The 22,832-nt window shown below is 46.8% G+C and overlaps 1 protein-coding gene across 2 annotated transcripts in view; it reads right to left on the reverse strand.

Annotated features, from left to right (window-relative positions):
• MARK1 (microtubule affinity regulating kinase 1) overlaps positions 1-22,832 on the reverse strand; it is a 165,594-nt gene that overhangs the window by 38,971 nt on the left and 103,791 nt on the right. For both annotated transcript variants that reach the window (XM_069768471.1, XM_069768472.1), the window contains exons 4-5: positions 11,210-11,258; positions 9,263-9,328 (exon numbers count right to left, since the gene is read on the reverse strand). In XM_069768471.1, the coding sequence (XP_069624572.1) occupies positions 9,263-9,328; positions 11,210-11,258 (115 nt within the window). The remainder of the gene's footprint in view (positions 1-9,262; positions 9,329-11,209; positions 11,259-22,832) is intronic.

The raw sequence follows: 22,832 nt of genomic DNA on the forward strand, positions 1-22,832 counted from the left end.
TTCCTAGAGGATTTGAACCTGTCATTGTTTGATCACTCATTCTACATACTGCGGTATATAATAAAATGGACATTCTCCTATAAAGTCTCACTTATTAGGAGCATTAAGATGGGGCAACTCTTCAGCCAGCCCCCACCATGGGCGCCAAAATGACTGTGCCACACAAGCAGCACTTAAATGGTTAAAAAGCAGCGATCGGTGCTGGCTCAGCTCGCTGCTGGCTCAGCTCTTGACCCCCGCCCCACCTGACGTAGGATACACTATTAAGTTTTATATTAGGAAGGGGTTAAAGGGATATCGAATTTAGAAGACCCCTTTAACCTCTGTCAATTCTGTGTTAGTGGAGAAAGGTCTTCTGTTCAGGATCTTCAACTCTCTCACTGGAGGACCCATCCTGTCCTGTGTTACACAGACAGAATGGAGCGTGTGTAATACTTTCATTCTCCTGTGGTGGTGCTGCAGGGAAACTGAACACTTTATTTCCAGTCTTTCCCATCAATACTGGGTCCTGCTCTTTACAAGCTCAGCTCATTTTACTGAACGAAGCCATCGACAGCCAGGGGAAAAGTAGACGTACATGGTGGCCACCAGCTCAGGTCCTCCAGAATGGGAGACCCTCGTATAGATCACCAGCTCAGGTCCTCCAGAATGGGAGACCCTCGTATAGATCTCTGAGCAGTAACACCCCTATATGATGTCCATATGAACTAATAGCAAATATAATACCTGAACATTTCTTCATGAGACCTGAACAATATGTAATCCCTAATTTCACCTGCGGGGGTGCTGCAGGGAAATTGAACACTTTCATTTCAGGTTATTCTATAGATACAACTGATTTTGGGGGGGGGATGTTTTGTAATATTGTTTTCAAGGGACCTTTTTAACAAGTAGAGAATGTTTAAGTCAAACAATCCTGAACAGAAGTCCCCCCCACCCCTCTAAAATATCCACATGCCCTATCAGAGCATATGCATCGGGATTTTCTTCACTAGACAACCCCTTTGGTCTACAGAAAAATATTAAAGGGGCTGTATGACTCTTTAGAAAAAAAAAATGGTGCCCCTTCCCCTCCCCCCACACACTTTATTTGCTGTGGGGAGGTTTTTTGCACAGGCAGAATTTATAAATTTAGCCCGGGGCTATAGAATTTAACGATCGGCCGCACATTCCTCAGCAATATTACTTCTCATCTTCTGAATTTCTATCGATCTGAAGAGAATTAAATTGGCACAGATGACAGAACGGCAAATTATATCAGCCAATAAGAAAACTCTTCATCCGGACTCCAGTGAATAAGCGTCTGTCTGCATCAATACCGGTGGTAGCCCACTCAGCGCGCTCCCGTCAGCACAATACCTATGGTCATGAGAAAAAACAGCAAACTAATTGCTCTGATCTTAATAATCTTTAATACTGTCCGGAAGACTCAGGAAATAGTCATTAGGATCCCTTAAAGGGAATCTGTCGGCCCTCCTGACATCCGTTTCATTAAATAATGTATGAAATAACAATTCCGGATCATCTTCTCTTATAACTCTGCGTGGATCCGTTCCCCTTTAATTCCTCCTAGAAGTTTAGGAATAAACGTATAACTGGGCGTGAACATTCCGTTCCAACAAGGGGCGTGTCCATACACAGTCTAGCATCGTCAGCTCTGATTGGCTGGTGTCAGAGCCACACCCAGCGACGCACCAGGCAGCTGTCAATTTATTCATACATTACTAGAAAGAATAAGAGAGGAATAGTATAATGGGGGATAAAATAAGTTACTGAAGCCGACATGTCAGGAGAATGGTCAGGCCCCCTCCAAAACACAAAGCCGATGAGTTTTTGGATAGATGAAAACTCCTACAACTTTCTAATAGCAGAAACTAAACTTATGGACACCATGAAGGAAACCTGGTGACCCCATTATAATCCATCTGGCCTGCTGGATGCCGTTCGGATCCGCCATCGTCATGAATTATACAAGCGTATACAGTGAGCTCCCTCTAGTGGTCGCTCCACATAGAGAACTTAATCACTTTAGAGACTTTTAAGAAATTAATCCACACTAAATTTAATAACCTGTCATGCATCTATGTCTGTTACAAAGCGGATCACTAGATTTAAAAATGTAATCTGCACATATTAAGTAGATCTCGCAGACCTGAGGAAACGGGTGAACTTACTATTAAACAGCCCTCACAGACCTGCTGAAATTGGTGTACTTACTGTGAACAAACACGTTAGAATGGTTTTACAATCCTTTTTGAAAGTTTATACTTAATCTACACCCACTTAGCCTGATTAATAGGTCCTTAGTGCACATACTCCGGGCCTTTGCTGAATTTATGGAATATCTGCCTATCTAGCCTGACAGCTCCTCAGTGTCCCTCCTCCCCACTTCTGATGATTCTCTGCTCATCTAGCCTGAATGACAGCTCCTCAGTGTACCTCCTCCCTGTCTCTGCTGAATCTCTGGCCATCTAGTATGATGGATAGCTCCTCAGTGTCCCTCTTCCCTGCCTCTGCTGAATCTCTGCCCATCTAGTATGATGAATAGCTCCTCAGAGTCCCTCTTCCCTGCCTCTGCTGAATCTCTGCCCATCTAGTATGATGAATAGCTCCTCAGAGTCCCTCTTCCCTGCCTCTGCTGAATCTCTGCCCATCTAGTATGATGGATAGCTCCTCAGTGTCCCTCTTCCCTGCCTCTGCTGAATCTCTGCCCATCTAGTATGATGGATAGCTCCTCAGTGTCCCTCTTCCCTGCCTCTGCTGAATCTCTGCCCATCTAGTATGATGAATAGCTCCTCAGAGTCCCTCTTCCCTGCCTCTGCTGAATCTCTGCCCATCTAGTATGATGGATAGCTCCTCAGTGTCCCTCTTCCCTGCCTCTGCTGAATCTCTGCCCATCTAGTATGATGAATAGCTCCTCAGAGTCCCTCTTCCCTGCCTCTGCTGAATCTCTGTACATCTAGTCTCATGGACAGAGCCTCAATGTCCTTTCTCCTTGCTACTTCTGAATCTCTCTCCATGTAGCCAGACTGACAGCTCCTCTCCTCTCGTCTTCTGCTGAATCTCTGCCCATCTAGTATAATGTACAGTTCCTCAGTTTTCTTCCTCCTTGCTGCTCAATCTCTGTCCATGTAGCCTGACACCTCCTCAAAGGCCCTCCTCCTTGCTACTGCTGAATCTCTGCCCATGAAGCCTAACTGCCGGCTCCTCAATGTCCCTCCTCCTTGCTACTGCTGAATGTCTACCCATGAAGCCTAACTGACGGCTCCTCAATGGCCCTCCTCTTTGCTACTGCTGAACGTCTGCCCATAAAGCCTAACTGACAGCTCCTCAATGTCCCTCCTCCTTGCTACTGCTGAATGTCTACCCATGAAGCCTAACTGACGGCTCCTCAATGGCCCTCCTCTTTGCTACTGCTGAACGTCTGCCCATCAAGCCTAACTGACGGCTCCTCAATGTCCCTCCTCCTTGCCACTGCTGAACGTCTGCCCATAAAGCCTAACTGACAGCTCCTCAATGGCCCTCCTCCTTGCTACTGCTGAATGTCTGCCCATCAAGCCTAACTGACGGCTCCTCAATGTCCCTCCTCCTTGCCACTGCTGAACGTCTGCCCATAAAGCCTAACTGACAGCTCCTCAATGGCCCTCCTCCTTGCTACAGCTGAATCTCTGCCCATGAAGCCTAACTGACAGCTCCTCAACGGCCCTCCTCTCTGGTTTTGCTGATTCTCTGCCCATCTATCGTAATTAACAGCTCCTCAGTGTCCCTTCACTCTGCCTCTGCTGAATCTTTGCTCATCTAGCCTGATTCACAAGTCCTCGGGGTCTTTCTTCCCTGCAGCTGAATTTCCACCCTCATAGCCAGACAGACATCCTTCTACTGTCCCTCCCTTCCTGCCCCTGCTGAATCTTTATCTACCTAGTCTGAATCACAACTCCTCAGTGTCCCTCCTCCCATGCTGCTGATGAAGCTCTGCTCACCTAGCCTGACTGCAGCTGCCAGTTGCGCTGGAAGGACGAAGTCTAAATACACTTGGGGCACATTTAGACTTGCCGATCACTTGGCGTTGAATGACCGCCGATTGGCTACAAGCATACCGATTGGCTGTCATTGAATAGACTGCTTAGACAGGCTGGCCACATCTCTATGCGCACTGAACGATCAGTAAAAAGATTGTTCTGTGTGCAAAGAATATCATGTCATAGTCAGCACTTGTCATGTCTACATGGGCGGCCGTGCTGCCGAGAACGATGATATTCAAGCTTGTTAGCATGTCATCACAAGGCGATAATCAACTTCCTCGATTATTCGCCAGTCGCCATGGCCTTTGGACGCATGAGCGCTTTTAATTATCTCTTGTACTATGTTGATTACACAGACATTGTGATACAGATTTTCACAGTAAGTACATCAGACTCATCAGGTCTAAGAGAGTTCTGTTGGGACTCCCCGAGTCACGACCATAAAGCGATGACCTATTCTAGCGACACCATATCACCTTACAAGGTGGAACTTCCCCTTTAATCATGTATCACGAACGTCGATTTTTACCAAATCCCGATCAATAACCTAGAGGACATCATCTCCCTACAGTACGAGGTCCCATAAATAAGTCATAGTTTTCGGAAAACAGGTCTGACGGGGCAATATGTCTGCGAAATGATATCATCTACTGGAAGTGCGGAGTCACCAGTCATTAGTCCGTCATGGCGGACACGGAGGAGGAAGCGATCAGTCAATGAGATCTTATCATCCCCTTAGGACACGCTCCAGCCAGTCTTCAAAAATACTTCAAAACCACAGGAGACAGATAATGAGAGGAAAGCAAAACTCACCGGGAGCTATAAATATGGAGGCTGCCTGCATTATCCGTAGGGCAGTACCAGAATCCATGGTTCTGCTGGGTCCGGTGTTCTGGTAGACAACACAAATGCACTGACTTATGTCACCTATCATGTATGTACAGAACAGAACGAGTCCAGGACTGGATACAGAGCTAGATGAGTAGGACCTTAAACCCCCTTACACAGTCTAATTTCAGGAATGTTAATTTTAGTATTATTTTCAAGAACCAATGGCGTATTGTGGTAATAAAACATACAGAATTAGGGGAGAACAGTTACAAGCTCGGGCTTGATAATTTTTAGACTTCATCTAAAAATTATCTTCACAATATGTGAATCTTTGCCTGCTTCTTAGGCAATCCATGCATATGTTTCTGATGCCGAACGGCCGCGAGACATGCAGCGGCAGGAACTCGAATATATTTCTTTTGAGCACGCCGAAGACACTCGGGTTAGCACACGAGCATGCTCGGATAACGCCTTATCCGAGCACGTTCGCTTATCACTAACCGCGATACCAAACTTTTATAGTTTTTCTTTTTATTCAAAGGGGATATCCACTTTGAGAAAATCACTGTAAAACAGCGCTTCGTTCACCCTCCCTGGGTCCCGAGTTGAGTCTCCGCCACTGCTCCCAAAGCCAATCAGTGAGCTCCGCAGCTGTGAGCAGGGTGTTCCCTCTACAAGGGCAGAGCCACCTCAATGATGGCAGCACTGACATCACAGCCAAACAATGCCTGGCATGCGGGCATCAGCAGAGAATCAGCGTTGGACCCAGGGATGGTGAGTATGGTAAGTTTTTTTTTTTTTTTAAGAGACTAATTTTATTGAAACAGCAACTCCCAGCCTGGTAAGTGATACATGTCTGGAATCTGGGTTTCTGCCCCTATATTAAGCCGTATGGTTAAAATAATTGTCAGATTAATAGAGGAGGGGGGTGTCCTTGTTTCATCTTTTGGCCAGATCTGAGAGTCGTCTCTCAGTCTGTCTCACATTACACACATACAACCCATATATTTTCATGAGCACAGTGTAATGCTTCTTTTCTCCTGTGGGGGCACTGCAGGGAAAGCGTACACTTACTGACAGATATCCCATCGATCACAGATGATCACCAGATACTTTGTGATCAGATTATTCTCAAGGTGTAAATGGCGCTGGTCTTTTGAATCCGGCGATGTTTTTCGTTTCTTCCTGACCCTCTCCGTTCCAGAGATATGGCCCTCTCATCCCTGTATATTAAGCTAGCTTTGTTATACAAGTGGGTGTGGTCTCCATAACTTCTCTATGGGTGTGGCCTTGACGACCATGCCCAATTGGATAAAAATACCAGATTTATAGACCAGGAAGAAGCGTCCATATCTCAAGAATGGAAAAGAGCAGAAACAAAAGAAAAACGACGCCAGATTTAAGAGAACGGAGGAATTTAGGGGGAAAAAAAGATATTTATGGCAAGTAATAGTGATATATATATATATCTCATGATCAGATAATCACAGGGTTCATGGTGATGCCTTCATGACCGTTACTACTAATGCTGGAACCATTGCTGGTACTGTCACTAATACTTCAGGTAAGGTTATTCCATCTATTCGGTACTATTGGTGCTAAAGATTCCTCCCAAAATATGGCTGAGCTCACAGAGTAGACAAAATGTAAGCGGCTTATACCCGGCCTCTTCTTTTGATCTTCCTGGCTTACATGCACTAGAGGGAAGAGTAAACATGGCTTCCTTTTCCCAGAAACATGCACTGCTTTCTGGGAGCAGACAAATCGAGCTGGATTACAGGAAGAGTCACGCTCTACAGGAAGTGGGGGTGAGTCTTTGTCCTTCTCTACAGGAAGTAGGGACAGGTCCTCTACAGGAAGTGGGGTGAGCATTTGTCCTTCTCTACAGGAAGTAGGGACAGGTCCTCTACACGAAGTGGGGCGAGTATTTGTCCTCTACAGGAAGTAGGGGCAGGTCCTCTACAGGAAGTGGGGCAAGTATTTGTCCTTCTCCACAGGAAGTAGGGGCATGTCCTCTACAAGAAGTGGGGCGAGTATTTGTCCTTCTCCACAGGAAGTAGGGGCATGTCCTCTGCAGGAAGTGGGGGCGAGTATTTGTCCTTCTCTATAGGAAGTAGGGGCAGGTCCTCTGCAGGAAGTGGGGGTGAGTATTTGTCCTTCTCTACAGGAAGTAGGGGCAGGTCCTCTGCAGGAAGTGGGGTATTTGTCCTTCTCTACAGGAAGTAGGGGCAGGTTCTCTGCAGGAAGTGGGGGCGAGTATTTGTCCTTCTCTACAGGAAGTAGGGGCAGGTCCTCTACAGGAAGTGGGAGTATTTGTCCTTCTCTACAGGAAGTAGGGACATGTCATCTACAGGAAGTGGGGGTGAGTATTTGTCCTCTACAGGAAGTAGGGGAATGTCCTCTGCAGGAAGTGGGGTGAGTATTTGTCCTCTACAGGAAGTAGGGGAATGTCCTCTGCAGGAAGTGGGGTGAGTATTTGTCCTCTACAGGAAGTAGGGGAATGTCCTCTGCAGGAAGTGGGGTGAGTATATGTCCTTCTCTACAGGAAGTAGTGGCATGGCCTCTGCAGGAAGTGGGGGCGAGTATTTGTCCTTCTCTAAAGGAAGTAGGGACATGTCATCTACAGGAAGTGGGGGTGAGTATTTGCCCTTCTCTACAGGAAGTAGGGACATGTCATCTACAGGAAGTGGGGGTGAGTATTTGTCCTCTACAGGAAGTAGGGGAATGTCCTCTGCAGGAAGTGGCGGCGAGTATTTGTCCTTCTCTACAGGAAGTAGGGGCAGGTCCTCTACAGGAGGTGGGGGTGAGTCTTTGTCCTTCTCTACAGCAAGTAGGGGCATGTCCTCTACAAGAAGTGGGGGTGAGTATTTGTCCTTCTCTACAGGAAGTAGGGACAGCTCCTCTACAGGAAGTGGGGGTATTTGTCCTCTACACGAAGTAGGGGCATGTCCTCTACAGGAAGTGGGGGTGTCTTTGTCCTTCTCTACAGGAAGTAGGGGCATGTCCTCTACAGGAAGTGGGGGTAAGTATTTGTCCTTCTCTACAGGAAGTAGGGGCATGTCCTCTACAGGAAGTGCAGGTGAGTCTGTGTCAAGCTCTACAGGAAGTAGGGGCAGGTCTTTATTGCGCTCTACAGGAAACGGGGGCAGGTCCTTATCGTGCTCTACAGGAAGTGGAGGTGGGTTTTGTCTTCTGCCTGGAAGTTGTTGTGGTTCTTTTCTCTCTGCGCTTGTTCTCCTGTCCTTTCTGCTTACAGACAGAACAGAGGAGATGTTTTAAGTTCACTGCGGGAAAGCCATTGGACAACAGTAGGTTCAATACACGCTGAGAAGTGTGAGGGGAAAGGAAGTTCTAGCACCTATAGTGCCAACAGAATGTTGATCAAGAGAAACCAATAAGTGGATGGCAACTTATAGATCATGAGACTCAGGGCAAACCCTGGACATTTTACACTAGTATGTGCACCAAAAGAAAATTTTAATTGTTTTGGTGGATGTGGACAACACGACTATGTTTTTCTAGTGTGACAAGGCAAGTACAATTTAAAGGGGTTGTTTAAAATAGTTCATCAATATCAGACAGCCGTGCAATGGTTGCTGAAAACAATTGATCAGTCGGGAGACTGAGTGTTGGATCCCTACTCATCTGATACTGATGCCCTAACCTAAGCAAAAGTCCTCAATATCATAAGCCCGGACAACCCCTTTAACCTATTTATTCCTATGTACAATCAGTATGCAGTTAGCTCCTCAGCTCCCCCTGGTGGTGACTGCAGGGAATTTGGAGTCTTGTTTTACAAATTCAGAGCTTGAACTGCTATAAAGTTATGTTACCAAATCATTTAGCACAAGATATTTCACCCCTTTAGATAATTAAAAAAAAAAAGTGAAATAGTCGAAGTCATGAAGAAAAGCTACTGGATGGAGAAAAAGGATTTTTATGTTATTAATTGAGTTATTTCTATTTTTAATGCACAGACTAATCGGGGAGCCTCTTCCACTAACAAACTGCCAATAAGATCATACGGTGGTCAGAAATCAAGTCATATTGATAAGCGAAAAATTTCCAGATAAAAAAAGAATGACAGATTAAAAAATAATTAAAATTATAATATTACAGTAACCTGACTGTACCAGAAGCGATGCACGAGGACTTCAGCTCTGCAGTTCAGGCAGCGTTCACATTCACCATCTGTAGAATCCTGTACAAACTAAATGGTGACTGATGGCGAAAAGTAACAGCGCGGCCGCCGTCCATAATATACCCAAGGTGAGAAAAGTAGCATGACATTCATCCTGCAATCCAGGGGTCACTATCGAGGTCCAGCAATGTTGTTGGGAGAAGGATACATAAGGTTTGTCCAATCTGTGAACCGACACGGTGTGCACATGTTTGATGAACAGACTCACCCCCGCTGGCGTATTCCATTATTAGGTACAACGTCTTCTCTGTTTCTATGACTTCAAAGAGTTTCACTGAAAGAACGAGAAACATGAATTAGTAGAAGGAGAGATAGATAGATAGATAGAATAGTTAACAAAAAACACCTGCAAAGGCTTCCTAAGTGTTTAAAAAGGCCCCTTAGTCTGTTTCAGTAGCTCCACAATCATGGGGAAGACTGCTGACTTGACAGAGTCATTGCTTCAAGAGCCACCGCACACAGAGGTCTCCAGGACATGGGCTACAAGTGTCGCATTCCTTGTGTCCGGCCACTCATGACCAATAGACAAGGCCAGAAGCGTCTTACCTTGGCCAAGAAGAAAAAGAACTGGACTGTTGTCAGTGGTCCAAGGTGTTGTTTTCAGATGAAAGTAAATTTTGCATTTAATTTGGAAATCAAGCTCCCAGAGTCTGGATGAAGAGTGGAGAGGCCACAATCCAAGCTGCTGGAGGTCTTGTGTGAAGTCTCCACAGTCAGTGATGGTTTGGGGAGCCATGTCATCTGCTGGTGTAGGTCCACTGTGTTCTATCAAGACCAAAGTCAGCGCAGCCGTCTACCAGGAAATTTTAGAGCCCTTCATGCTTCCCTCTGCCGACAATATTTTTGGAGAGGGAAATTTCAATCTCCATCAGGACTTGGCACCTGTCCACACTGCCAAAAGTACCAATACCTGGTGTAAAAACAACAGTATCACTGGGCTTGATTGGCAGCAAACTCGCCTGACCTTAACCCCATAGAGAATCTATGGAGTATTGTCAAGAGGAAGATGAGACACCAGACCCAACAATGCAGACGAGCTGAAGGCTGCTATCAAAGCAACCTGGGCTTCTATAACCCCTCAGCAATGCCACAGGCTGATCGCCTCCATGCCACGCCGCATTGATGCAGTAATTGATGCAAAAGGAGCCTCGACCAAGTATTGAGTGCATTTACTGAACATACATTTCAGTAAGCCAACATTTCAGATTTTACAAATATTTTTCAAGCTGGTGTTCATCTGAAAACAACACCTTGGACCACTGACAACAGTTCAGTTCTTTTCCTCCTTGGCCCAGGTAAGACGCTTCTGGCGTTGTCTATTGGTCATAAGTGGCTGACACAAGGAAGGCGACACTTGTAGCCCATGTCCTGGATACGTCTGTGTGTGGAGGCTCTTGAAGCAATGACTCCAGCAGCAGTCCACTCCTTGTGAATCTTCCCAAATTTTTGAATGGCCTTTTCTTAACAATCCTTTCAAGGCTGCGGTTATCCCGCTTGCTTGTGCACCTTTTTCTATCACACTTTTTCCTTCCACTCAACTTTCCATTAATATGCTTGGATACAGAAATCTGTGAACAGCAAGCTTCTATAGCTATGCTCTTTTGTGGCTTACCCTGCTTGTTGAGTGTGTCAGTGACTGCCTTCTGGAGATCTGTCAAGTCAGCAGTCTTCCCCATGATTGTGGAGCTACTGAAACAGACTAAAGGCCCTTTAAAAACGCTTAGGAAGCCTTTGCAGGGTTTTTTTGTTAATAATTTTATTTTACTGAGATAATGACTTTGGGGTTTTCATTGGCTGTAAGCCATAATCATCAACATTAACAGAAATAAACACTTGAAATAGATCACTCTGTGTGTAATGACTCTATATAATATATGAGTTTTACTGTTTGTTTTGAAGAACTGAAATAAATTAACTTTTTGATGATATCCTAATTTTGTGAGATAGATAGATAAGAGACAGATAGATAATAAATAGATAGATGATAGATAGATGATAGAAGATTGATAGATAGAAGATTGATAGATAGATGATACATTAATAGATAGATAGATAGATAATACATTAAATAGACAGGTATTTACATTAAATTAAAAACTACAACTAAAAATATAATAATATAGAAATAAACCCTGACATTAAGTAGACATCTTACCAATGTTCGGGTGATTTAAGATCTTCATTATTCGGACTTCCCGAAACAACTGGGAAGACAAAAAAATAGTCAATATAATTATAATACATACAGCATATTACTAGAGCACTAAGTCCTATGCTTTACAGAAACAATGTCCAGGGACTGAAACAGGTGTGGGGGTCCGGATTTTAATACATACTCCTAGAAGGAAGTAAGACTCCAGGGTCAGACTACACAGGGTTTGTTTGTAGTCTGCTACCATGGAGACACATAGGTCTGTAAAGGAGCTGTATACAAAACATGGGAGAACTGCAAAGTTGACCCATTTTCTATTGTACATGCATTGAAGATCCAAAATGGAGCAAATATGCACAACAACCATCTTCTGTATACAGTTCTTATTCAGAATTTTGTGTCCCCTTGGTTATAGACTACAAACAAATCCTGTAGTCTGACTCATTGGCCGCAGAGTTGACGCCTGTATGATTGTTATTGAACTATCAACTGTATGTTAGAAAAAGTGAAAGGGGGATGTATACTACTTGGACAACCCATTCTCATTCCGCTGTTACAGTGGTGCCAAGACTCGCCATCCCGGGGCTCAGCTGGAGCTAATTGGGAGCACTGCTCCTGTATCATAACAACCTCACGTGAGCCCCGGAAATGCGAGGAATGGTTCCAGGACAGGAGGCGAATATAACGGGGCCAAACATTGCGAATGAGATGGGCCTGTCCAAGTAGTGAACAACTCCTTTAAGGACAAATAGAAGGGAGTATTTCTAAAGGATCAGACTACACAAGGTATTTTTGTAGTCTGTAACCAAACAGATATAAGTCTGTTTCACAGGGTTCTCCAAGAATGTGATAAGGCACCCTTCATGTAATTCAAAGAACAGCCTGTCCTAGTTACATGTGCAGTCTGAAGAAACACAACTCCTGTGACCTGTGTCTCAACTGACATAGGAGCTGAATTGTAAGCACACATACCAATGAGCTTCCACAGAACGGCTATGACAGGTTAAGCCATAAATCTTGGCTAGCTGCGCAGCACAGAGGTGTGAGGCTGTAGAAAAATTCCTTTGTGCTCAGACAGTTGAGGAGATTTAGTTGTTCTCCCGTGACAGGCCTTATCCTCAGCTGACAGAGGTATGTGTGTGATTACGATACAGCTCCTCTGTCAGTTGTGACACAGATCTCAGCAGCTGTATTTCTTCAGATTGCAGTCCGTGCTGGTACGCAACTAGGACAGGCTGCTGTTTGAAATAATTGACGAGGGCCATTTTATTACATTCTAGGAGAATCCCTTTAAGAATTGTATACACAAAATTGTAGCTTTGCAAAGTTGCTTCATTTTTATAGATGAATTGGAGCGATATATAGGATAATGTGGTTGGGGAGAGGGATCCTGGGTTTTGCATAAACATTACAAAATATAAAATGCTCTTCTAGAGTGCTACTTTAGAGACTTAAGAGTTATGATGACCAGCAGTAGAATGATAGATTTTTGTGCGGATGGGTATAATATACATACATGTGGGTTTCACACCATACATTTTCATTTTTTATGTACTCAGCTTCATTTCTTAGTACAAGAGAGGTGCTAATAGGTTTCCTCATGTGGAGACATCACAGCTCGGGCTTCCACTATTTACCCACCACTCATCCATCTTTTTTTAATCAAATCCTTTCAAGTGGGATGAAGGAAGCAGGTGAGCGGTGATTTGCTGTGTGACTTGTGCATATGTCTCCAAGAGCTGAGACTTTATGACGGTCAATAAAAGTCTTGTCTGTCTGGATGTTTATTATGAGGGACCCTCCTGAATGTATGGGATATAAGGCAGTCCTGATGGGATATAGGGCAGTCCTGATGGGATATAAGGCAGTCCTGATGGGATATAGGACAGTCCTGATGGGATAGAAGGCAGTCCTGATGGGATATAGGGCAGTCCTGATGGGATATAGGGCAGTCCTGATGGGATAGAAGGCAGTCCTGATGGGATATAGGGCAGTCCTGATGGGATATAGGGCAGTCCTGATGGGATATAAGGCAGTCCTGATGGGATATAGGGCAGTCCTGGTGGGATATAAGGCAGTTCTGATGGGATATAGGGCAGTCCTGATGGGATAGAAGGTAGTCCTGATGGGATATAGGGCAGTCCTGATGGGATATAGGGCAGTCCTGATGGGATATAAGGAAGTCCTGATGGGATATAGGGCAGTCCTGATGGGATATAAGGCAGTCCTGATGGGATATAAGGCAGTCCTGATGGGATATAGGGCAGTCCTGGTGGGATATAGGGCAGTCCTGATGGGATATAAGGCAGTCCTGATGGGATATAAGGCAGTCCTGATGGGATATAAGGCAGTCATGATGGGATATAGGGCAGTCCTGATGGGATATAGGGCAGTCCTGATGGGACATAGGGCAGTCCTGGTGGGATATAGGGCAGTCCTGATGGGATAGAAGGTAGTCCTGATGGGATATAGGGCAGTCCTGATGGGATATAGGGCAGTCCTGGTGGGATATAGGGCAGTCCTGATGGGATATAAGGCAGTCCTGATGGGATATAGGGCAGTCCTGATGGGATAGAAGGTAGTCCTGATGGGATATAGGGCAGTCCTGATGGGATATAAGGCAGTCCTGATGGGATATAAGGCAGTCCTGATGGGATATAGGGCAGTCCTGGTGGGATATAAGGCAGTCCTGATGGGATATAAGGCAGTCCTGATGGGATATAGGGCAGTCCTGGTGGGATATAGGGCAGTCCTGGTGGGATATAAGGCAGTCCTGATGGGATATAAGGCAGTCCTGATGGGATATAAGGCAGTCCTGATGGGATATAAGACAGTCCTGATGGGATATAGGGCAGTCCTGATGGAATATAGGGCAGTCCTGATGGGATATAGGGCAGTCCTGATGGGATATAGGGCAGTCCTGATGGGATATAAGGCAGTCCTGATGGGATATAAGGCAGTCCTGATGGGATATAGGGCAGTCCTGATGGGATAGAAGGCAGTCCTGATGGGATATAGGGCAGTCCTGATGGGATAGAAGGTAGTCCTGATGGGATATTGGGCAGTCCTGATGGGATATAGGGCAGTCCTGATGGGATATAAGGCAGTCCTGATGGGATATAGGGCAGTCCTGATGGGATAGAAGGCAGTCCTGATGGGATATAGGGCAGTCCTGATGGGATAGAAGGTAGTCCTGATGGGATATAGGGCAGTCCTGATGGGATATAGGGCAGTCCTGATAGGATATAAGGAAGTCCTGATGGGATATAGGGCAGTCCTGATGGGATATAAGGCAGTCCTGATGGGATATAAGGCAGTCCTGATGGGATATAAGGCAGTCCTGATGGGATATAAGGCAGTCCTGATGGGATAGAAGGCAGTCCTGATGGGATATAAGGCAGTCCTGATGGGACATAGGGCAGTCCTGATGGGATATAAGGCAGTCCTGATGGGACATAGGGCAGTCCTGATGGGATATAAGGCAGTCCTGATGGGATATAAGGCAGTCCTGATGGGATATAGGGCAGTCCTGATGGGATATAGGGCAGTCCTGATGGGATATAGGGCAGTCCTGATGGGATATAAGGCAGTCCTGATGGGATATAGGGCAGTCCTGATGGGATATAAGGCAGTCCTGATGGGATATATGGCAGTCCTGATGGGATATACGGCAGTCCTGATGGGACATAGGGCAGTCCTGGTGGGATATAGGGCAGTCCTGATGGGATATAAGGCAGTCCTGATGGGATATAGGGCAGTCCTGATGGGATAGAAGGTAGTCCTGATGGGATATAGGGAAGTCCTGATGGGATATAGGGCAGTCCTGATAGGATATAAGGAAGTCCTGATGGGATATAGGGCAGTCCTGATGGGATATAAGGCAGTCCTGATGGGATATAAGGCAGTCCTGATGGGATATAGGGCAGTCCTGGTGGGATACAAGGCAGTCCTGATGGGATATAAGGCAGTCCTGATGGGATACAAGGCAGTCCTGATGGGATATAAGGCAGTCCTGATGGGATATAGGGCAGTCCTGATGGGATATAGGGCAGTCCTGATGGGATATAGGGCAGTCCTGATGGGATATAAGGCAGTCCTGATGGGATATAGGGCAGTCCTGATGGGATATAAGGCAGTCCTGATGGGATATATGGCAGTCCTGATGGGATATAAGGCAGTCCTGATGGGATATAAGGCAGTCCTGATGGGATATAGGGCAGTCCTGATGGGATATAGGGCAGTCCTGGTGGGATATAGGGCAGTCCTGATGGGATATAAGGCAGTCCTGATGGGATATAGGGCAGTCCTGATGGGATAGAAGGTAGTCCTGATGGGATATAGGGCAGTCCTGATGGGATATAGGGCAGTCCTGATGGGATATAAGGAAGTCCTGATGGGATATAGGGCAGTCCTGATGGGATATAAGGCAGTCCTGATGGGATATAAGGCAGTCCTGATGGGATATAAGGCAGTCCTGATGGGATATAGGGCAGTCCTGATGGGATATAGGGCAGTCCTGATGGGATATAGGGCAGTCCTGGTGGGATATTGGGCAGTCCTGATGGGATATAAGGCAGTCCTGATGGGATACAAGGCAGTCCTGATGGGATATAAGGCAGTCCTGATGGGATATAGGGCAGTCCTGATGGGATATAGGGCAGTCCTGATGGAATATAGGGCAGTCCTGATGGGATATAGGGCAGTCCTGATGGGATATAAGGCAGTCCTGATGGGATATAAGGCAGTCCTGATGGGATATAAGGCAGTCCTGATGGGATATAGGGCAGTCCTGATGGGATATAAGGCAGTCCTGATGGGATAGAAGGCAGTCCTGATGGGATATAAGGCAGTCCTGATGGGACATAGGGCAGTCCTGATGGGATATAAGGCAGTCCTGATGGGACATAGGGCAGTCCTTATGGGATATAAGGCAGTCCTGATGGGATATAAGGCAGTCCTGATGGGATATAGGGCAGTCCTGATGGGATATAGGGCAGTCCTGATGGGATAGAAGGCAGTCCTGATGGGATAGAAGGCAGTCCTGATGGGATATAGGGCAGTCCTGATGGGATATAGGGCAGTCCTGGTGGGATATAGGGCAGTCCTGGTGGGATATAGGGCAGTCCTGGTGGGATATAGGGCAGTCCTGATGGGATAGAAGGTAGTCCTGATGGGATATAGGGCAGTCCTGATGGGATATAGGGCAGTCCTGGTGGGATATAGGGCAGTCCTGATGGGATATAAGGCAGTCCTGATGGGATATAGGGCAGTCCTGATGGGATAGAAGGTAGTCCTGATGGGATATAGGGCAGTCCTGATGGGATATAGGGCAGTCCTGATGGGATATAAGGAAGTCCTGATGGGATATAGGTCAGTCCTGATGGGATATAAGGCAGTCCTGATGGGATATAAGGCAGTCCTGATGGGATATAGGGCAGTCCTGGTGGGATATAGGGCAGTCCTGATGGGATATAAGGCAGTCCTGATGGGATATAGGGCAGTCCTGATGGGATATAGGGCAGTCCTGATGGGATATAGGGCAGTCCTGATGGGATATAAGGCAGTCCTGATGGGATATAGGGCAGTCCTGATGGGATATAAGGCAGTCCTGATGGGATATATGGCAGTCCTGATGGGATATAAGGCAGTCCTGATGGGATATAAGGCAGTCCTGATGGGATATAGGGCAGTCCTGATGGGATATTGGGCAGTCCTGGTGGGATATAGGGCAGTCCTGATGGGATATAAGGCAGTCCTGATGGGATATAGGGCAGTCCTGATGGGATAGAAGGTAGTCCTGATGGGATATAGGGCAGTCCTGATGGGATATAGGGCAGTCCTGATGGGATATAAGGAAGTCCTGATGGGATATAGGGCAGTCCTGATGGGATATAAGGCAGTCCTGATGGGATATAAGGCAGTCCTGATGGGATATAGGGCAGTCCTGGTGGGATATAGGGCAGTCCTGATGGGATATAAGGCAGTCCTGATGGGATATAAGGCAGTCCTGATGGGATATAGGGCAGTCCTGATGGGATATAGGGCAGTCCTGATGGAATATAGGGCAGTCCTGATGGGATATAGGGCAGTCCTGATGGGATATAAGGCAGTCCTGATGGGATATAAGGCAGTCCTGATGGGATATAAGGCAGTCCTGATGGGATATAGGGCAGTCCTGATGGGATATAAGGCAGTCCTGATGGGATATAGGGCAGTCCTGGTGGGATATAGGGCAGTCCTGATGGGATATAAGGCAGTCCTGATGGGATATAGGGCAGTCCTGATGGGATAGAAGGTAGTCCTGATGGGATATAGGGCAGTCCTGATGGGATATAGGGCAGTCCTGATGGGATATAAGGAAGTCCTGATGGGATATAGGGCAGTCCTGATGGGATATAAGGCAGTCCTGATGGGATATAAGGCAGTCCTGATGGGATATAGGGCAGTCCTGGTGGGATATAGGGCAGTCCTGATGGGATATAAGGCAGTCCTGATGGGATATAAGGCAGTCCTGATGGGATATAGGGCAGTCCTGATGGGATATAGGGCAGTCCTGATGGAATATAGGGCAGTCCTGATGGGATATAGGGCAGTCCTGATGGGATATAAGGCAGTCCTGATGGGATATAAGGCAGTCCTGATGGGATATAGGGCAGTCCTGATGGGATAGAAGGCAGTCCTGATGGGATAGAAGGCAGTCCTGATGGGACATAGGGCAGTCCTGATGGGATATAGGGCAGTCCTGATGGGATATAAGGCAGTCCTGATGGGATATAGGGCAGTCCTGATGGGATATAGGGCAGTCCTGATGGGATATAAGGCAGTCCTGATGGGACATAGGGCAGTCCTGATGGGATCTAAGGCAGTCCTGATGGGATATAAGGCAGTCCTGATGGGATATAGGGCAGTCCTGATGGGATAGAAGGCAGTCCTGATGGGATAGAAGGCAGTCCTGATGGGATATAGGGCAGTCCTGATGGGATATAGGGCAGTCCTGATGGGATATAGGGCAGTCCTGATGGGGCACAAGTTATTAATTTTTACAACTCGGATAATCATTTCTCTAATGAGAGAGAGGAACAAAGGCGACCGTAAAGCTCTATTTGTAGAAGGAGGGCAGTGTGATCTATACAGGGCCATAGGCTAAATACACGCGGAATTAACACATTCAGTGCCAGTCATTAATAGCAGAGTTTAATAGGTATAGTGTGTACAGACAACGCCTGTAATCCTAATGCGAAAATATTGACAGTTTACAGGCAGGACTTAGGTACAGTTAAGGCTACTTTCACACTGGCGTTTTTTTTTAATACGTCGCAATGCGTAGTTTAGGGGAAAAAACGCATCCTGCAAAGTTGTTTGCAGGATGCGTTTTTGCCCCATAGAGTTACATTACCGACGCATTGCGAACTCCGCCCCCACCTCCCCGCACCTTACAATGGGGCAGCGGATGCGTCAGAGAAATGCATCCGCTGCACCTGTTGTGCGGCACAACAAACGCTAGCGTCAGAATCTCGGCCCAACGCAATGCATCGGGCCGAATCCGACGCTAGTGTGAAAGTAGCCTTACGGTCAGGACTGTGGCACAGTTTACAGGAAGGACTGAGGCACAGTTTATGGGCAGGACTGAGGTACATTTACAGGCAGGACTGAGGTACAGTTTACTGGCAGGACTGAGGTACAGTTTATGGCCAGGACTGAGGTACATTTACAGGAAGGACTGAGGCACAGTTTATGGCCAGGACTGAGGTACAGTTTACTGGCAGGACTGAGGTACAGTTTATGGGCAGGACAGAGGTACATTTACAGGCAGGACTGAGGTACAGTTTATGGCCAGGACTGAGGTACATTTACAGGAAGGACTGAGGCACAGTTTATGGGCAGGACTGAGGTACAGTTTATGGCCAGGACTGAGGTACAGTTTACTGGCAGGACTGAGGTACAGTTTATGGGCAGGACAGAGGTACATTTACAGGCAGGACTGAGGTACAGTTTATGGGCAGGACAGAGGTACATTTACAGGCAGGACTGAGGTACAGTTTATGGCCAGGACTGAGGTACAGTTTACGGGCAGGACTGAAGTACAGTTTATGGCCAGGACTGAGGTACAGTTTATGGGCAGGACTGAAGTACAGTTTATGGGCAGGACAGAGGTACATTTTACGGGCAGGAGTGAGGTACAGTTTATGGCCAGGACTGAGGTACAGTTTACGGGCAGGACTGAGGTACAGTTTAAGGGCAAGACTGAGGTACAGTTTACGGGCAGGACTGAAGTACAGTTTACAGGCAGGACTGAGGTACAGTTTACAGGCAGGACTGAAGTACAGTTTACAGGCAGGACTGAGGTACAGTTTACGGGCAGGACTGAGGTACAGTTTACGGGCAGGACTGAGGTACAGTTTACGGGCAAAACTGAGATACATAATACAGGCAGGACTGAGGTACAGTTTACGGACAAGACTGAGGTACAGTTTATGGGTAAGACTGAGGTACAGTTTACGGGCAGGACTGAGGTACAGTTTACGGGCAGGACTGAGGAACAGTTTACGGGTAAAAATGAGGTACAGTTTATGGGCAGGACTGAGGTACAGTTTACGGGCAGGACTGAGGTACAGTTTACGGGCAGGACTGAGGTACAGTTTACGGGCAGGACTGAGGTACAGTTTACGGGCAAAACTGAGATACATAATACAGGCAGGACTGAGGTACAGTTTACGGACAAGACTGAGGTACAGTTTACGGGCAGGACTGAGGTACAGTTTACGGGCAAGACTGAGGTACAGTTTACGGGCAGGACTGAGGTACAGTTTACGGGCAGGACTGAGGTACAGTTTACGGGCAAGACTGAGGTACAGTTTACGGGCAGGACTGAGGTACAGTTTATGGGCAGGACTGAGGTACAGTTTACGGGCAGGACTGAGGTACAGTTTACGGGCAGGACTGAGGTACAGTTTACGGGCAAGACTGAGGTACAGTTTACGGGCAGGACTGAGGTACAGTTTACGGGCAGGACTGAGGTACAGTTTACGGGCAGGACTGAGGTACAGTTTACGGTCAGGACTGTGGTACAGTTTATGGGCAGGACTGAGGTACAGTTTACGGGCAGGACTGAGGTACAGTTTATGGGCAGGACTGAGGTACAGTTTACGGGCAGGACTGAGGTACAGTTTACGGTCAGGACTGTGGTACAGTTTATGGGCAGGACTGAGGTACAGTTTACTGGCAGGACTGAGGTACAGTTTACGACAGGACTGTGACAGAGTTTACAGGCAGGACTGAGGTACAGTTTATGAGCAGGATTAATGGCAATGTAAATGAGCAGGAATGTACCACAGATTAATATCACAATTATTGGGCAGTAGTAAGGCACACCTCAGAGGCAGTATTAAGCCCCCTTCACCTGGCTTATATGGTCACCATACGAGCCCCTTCCATGTGACGGTTGCTTGCTGCAGGAGCTGCCACTCGCCTGCCACTGCCAGTATGAGGCCGGGATCACACATGCGAGAAACACGTCCGTGTCTTGCATGTGAAATCCAAGCTCTGGCGCCGGCACTGTGGAGCGGAGCGTATGGCCGCATAGGAACACATGGAGCCGCACGCTCCGCTCTGGAGTGCTGGCGCCAGAGCTTGGATTTCACATGCGAGAGACGGACATGTTTCTCGCATGTGTAATCCCGGCCTAAGGGATGTCTCCAAGCCCAGCACACCAAGCCCTTAAAGGGAACCTGTCACCCCGTTTTTGAAAGATGAGATATAAATAGTGTGAAATAGGGGCAGAGCTGGGCTTTACATTAGTGTCCTTTTGGTGCCTTTATTCCCCCGGGATGCTGCTGAAATACCTTTGTGAAGTGTCCGTTTTGTCCTGTCAGTCAAGTTGGTCAGGTCGAATGGGCGTTGTAAAATAGCGGTTCCTCCCCCTGATTCTCGGCTTGTCTTTCGTAAACGCGATCTGTGAATAGCACAGATCGCGCTTTTTCTTAGCGCCTGCGCAGTGAATTTGCCTCCGGCGCCTGCGCATTATGTTTTGCCCATCTGTGGGCAAAGCATAATTGACATCATTGCGCATGCGCGGGCCTTCACTTTAGCCGGGGTGCCCCGGAAGTTGTCATATCGGCAAAGTGTTATTCTGGATGCCGTATCTCATCCCACACTGCGAGCGTAAGGCAGGCGAGCGATCTTGGCACAAAACTTACGCTCGCAGTGTGGGATGAGATACGGCATCCAGAATAACACTTTGCCGATATGACAACTTCCGGGGCACCCCGGCTAAAGTGAAGGCCCGCGCATGCGCAATGATGTCAATTATGCTTTGCCCACAGATTGCCGGAGGCAAATTCACTGCGCAAGCGCTAAACATAACGCCAACGGCGGAACTAAACTTCGCAGGGAATTGCATGAGGTGGGGGAGGAACCGCTATTTTACAACGCCCATTCGACCTGACCAACTTGACTGACAGGACAAAACGGACACTTCACAAAGGTATTTCAGCAGCATCCCGGGGGAATAAAGGCACCAAAAGGACACTAATGTAAAGCCCAGCTCTGCCCCTATTTCACACTATTTATATCTCATCTTTCAAAAACGGGGTGACAGGTTCCCTTTAACTGCTGTAGGCAATAGTGACCCCGGCAACTAAACATTTATGGTTCTTGAATTTTAGACCTTTTGACTATATAGTAAAATCAGAATCTAAAAAAAAAAAAAAAGCTGATTTCCTCCATTACACCATAAAGTAATATATTATTTTATTATTAATTCTTTTACCAAAATATTGCATACTGAATGGTGTCATTAAAAAAAATTAGACTATGCTGTCATAACAAAATAGAAGAAGGAAGGGAAAAAAAGTAAACAAAAGAATGAAAGCTGGCAGCGAAGGCTTCACGCCGCCTCACACTCACCGGAGGCTCCGCATTGTTCTATAAAAAGCCATTACACCTACATAGGATCCATATTAAGAAAGGCACATGTGATCCTAGGCCATGTATGAGGGCCGGGGCCTTTTATGTCACCATCTGCAGCGTCCCCGCGGGCAGGAACCAAACGGTCCCCTGAGAAAATCACTGGCTGATATATATGTGCTTATTACTAAAATTATCCCTGCATTTAACCCAGCGGTGCCAAAAACACAAGAACCTGCAACACGCAGGCCGAGAAAATGTAGCATAAAAGCAGAAATACTGGGCGGCAATCTGCCTGCACTGGTGGGAACGGGACTCAGAGATCACAACAGCCGCACTGACCATGGAAGCAAAGCATGGAGATGGGAGAAGACGTCTATGGGAGAGTGAGGGGGCCATGCTCTGTGACCTGTGCAGAGGACACTGTGCAGAGAGGGAGAAAGTGAACTGTCACCGATTGTGAATGGTGGATCCTGTGTTATCTACTGTATATAGAGGTGTTATCAGTCATTGTACAGGAGGAGGAGGTGAGCTGTGACATCACCTATTGTTAATGGTGGGTCCTGTGTTATCTACTGTATATAGAGGTGTTATCAGTCATTGTACAGGAGGAGGAGGTGAGCTGTGACATCACCTATTGTTAATGGTGGGTCCTGTGTTATCTACTGTATATAGAGGTGTTATCAGTCATTGTACAGGAGGAGGAGGTGAGCTGTGACAT

This window comes from Ranitomeya imitator, chromosome 5, assembly GCF_032444005.1.
Source record: "Ranitomeya imitator isolate aRanImi1 chromosome 5, aRanImi1.pri, whole genome shotgun sequence".
Taxonomy (NCBI): domain Eukaryota; kingdom Metazoa; phylum Chordata; class Amphibia; order Anura; family Dendrobatidae; genus Ranitomeya; species Ranitomeya imitator.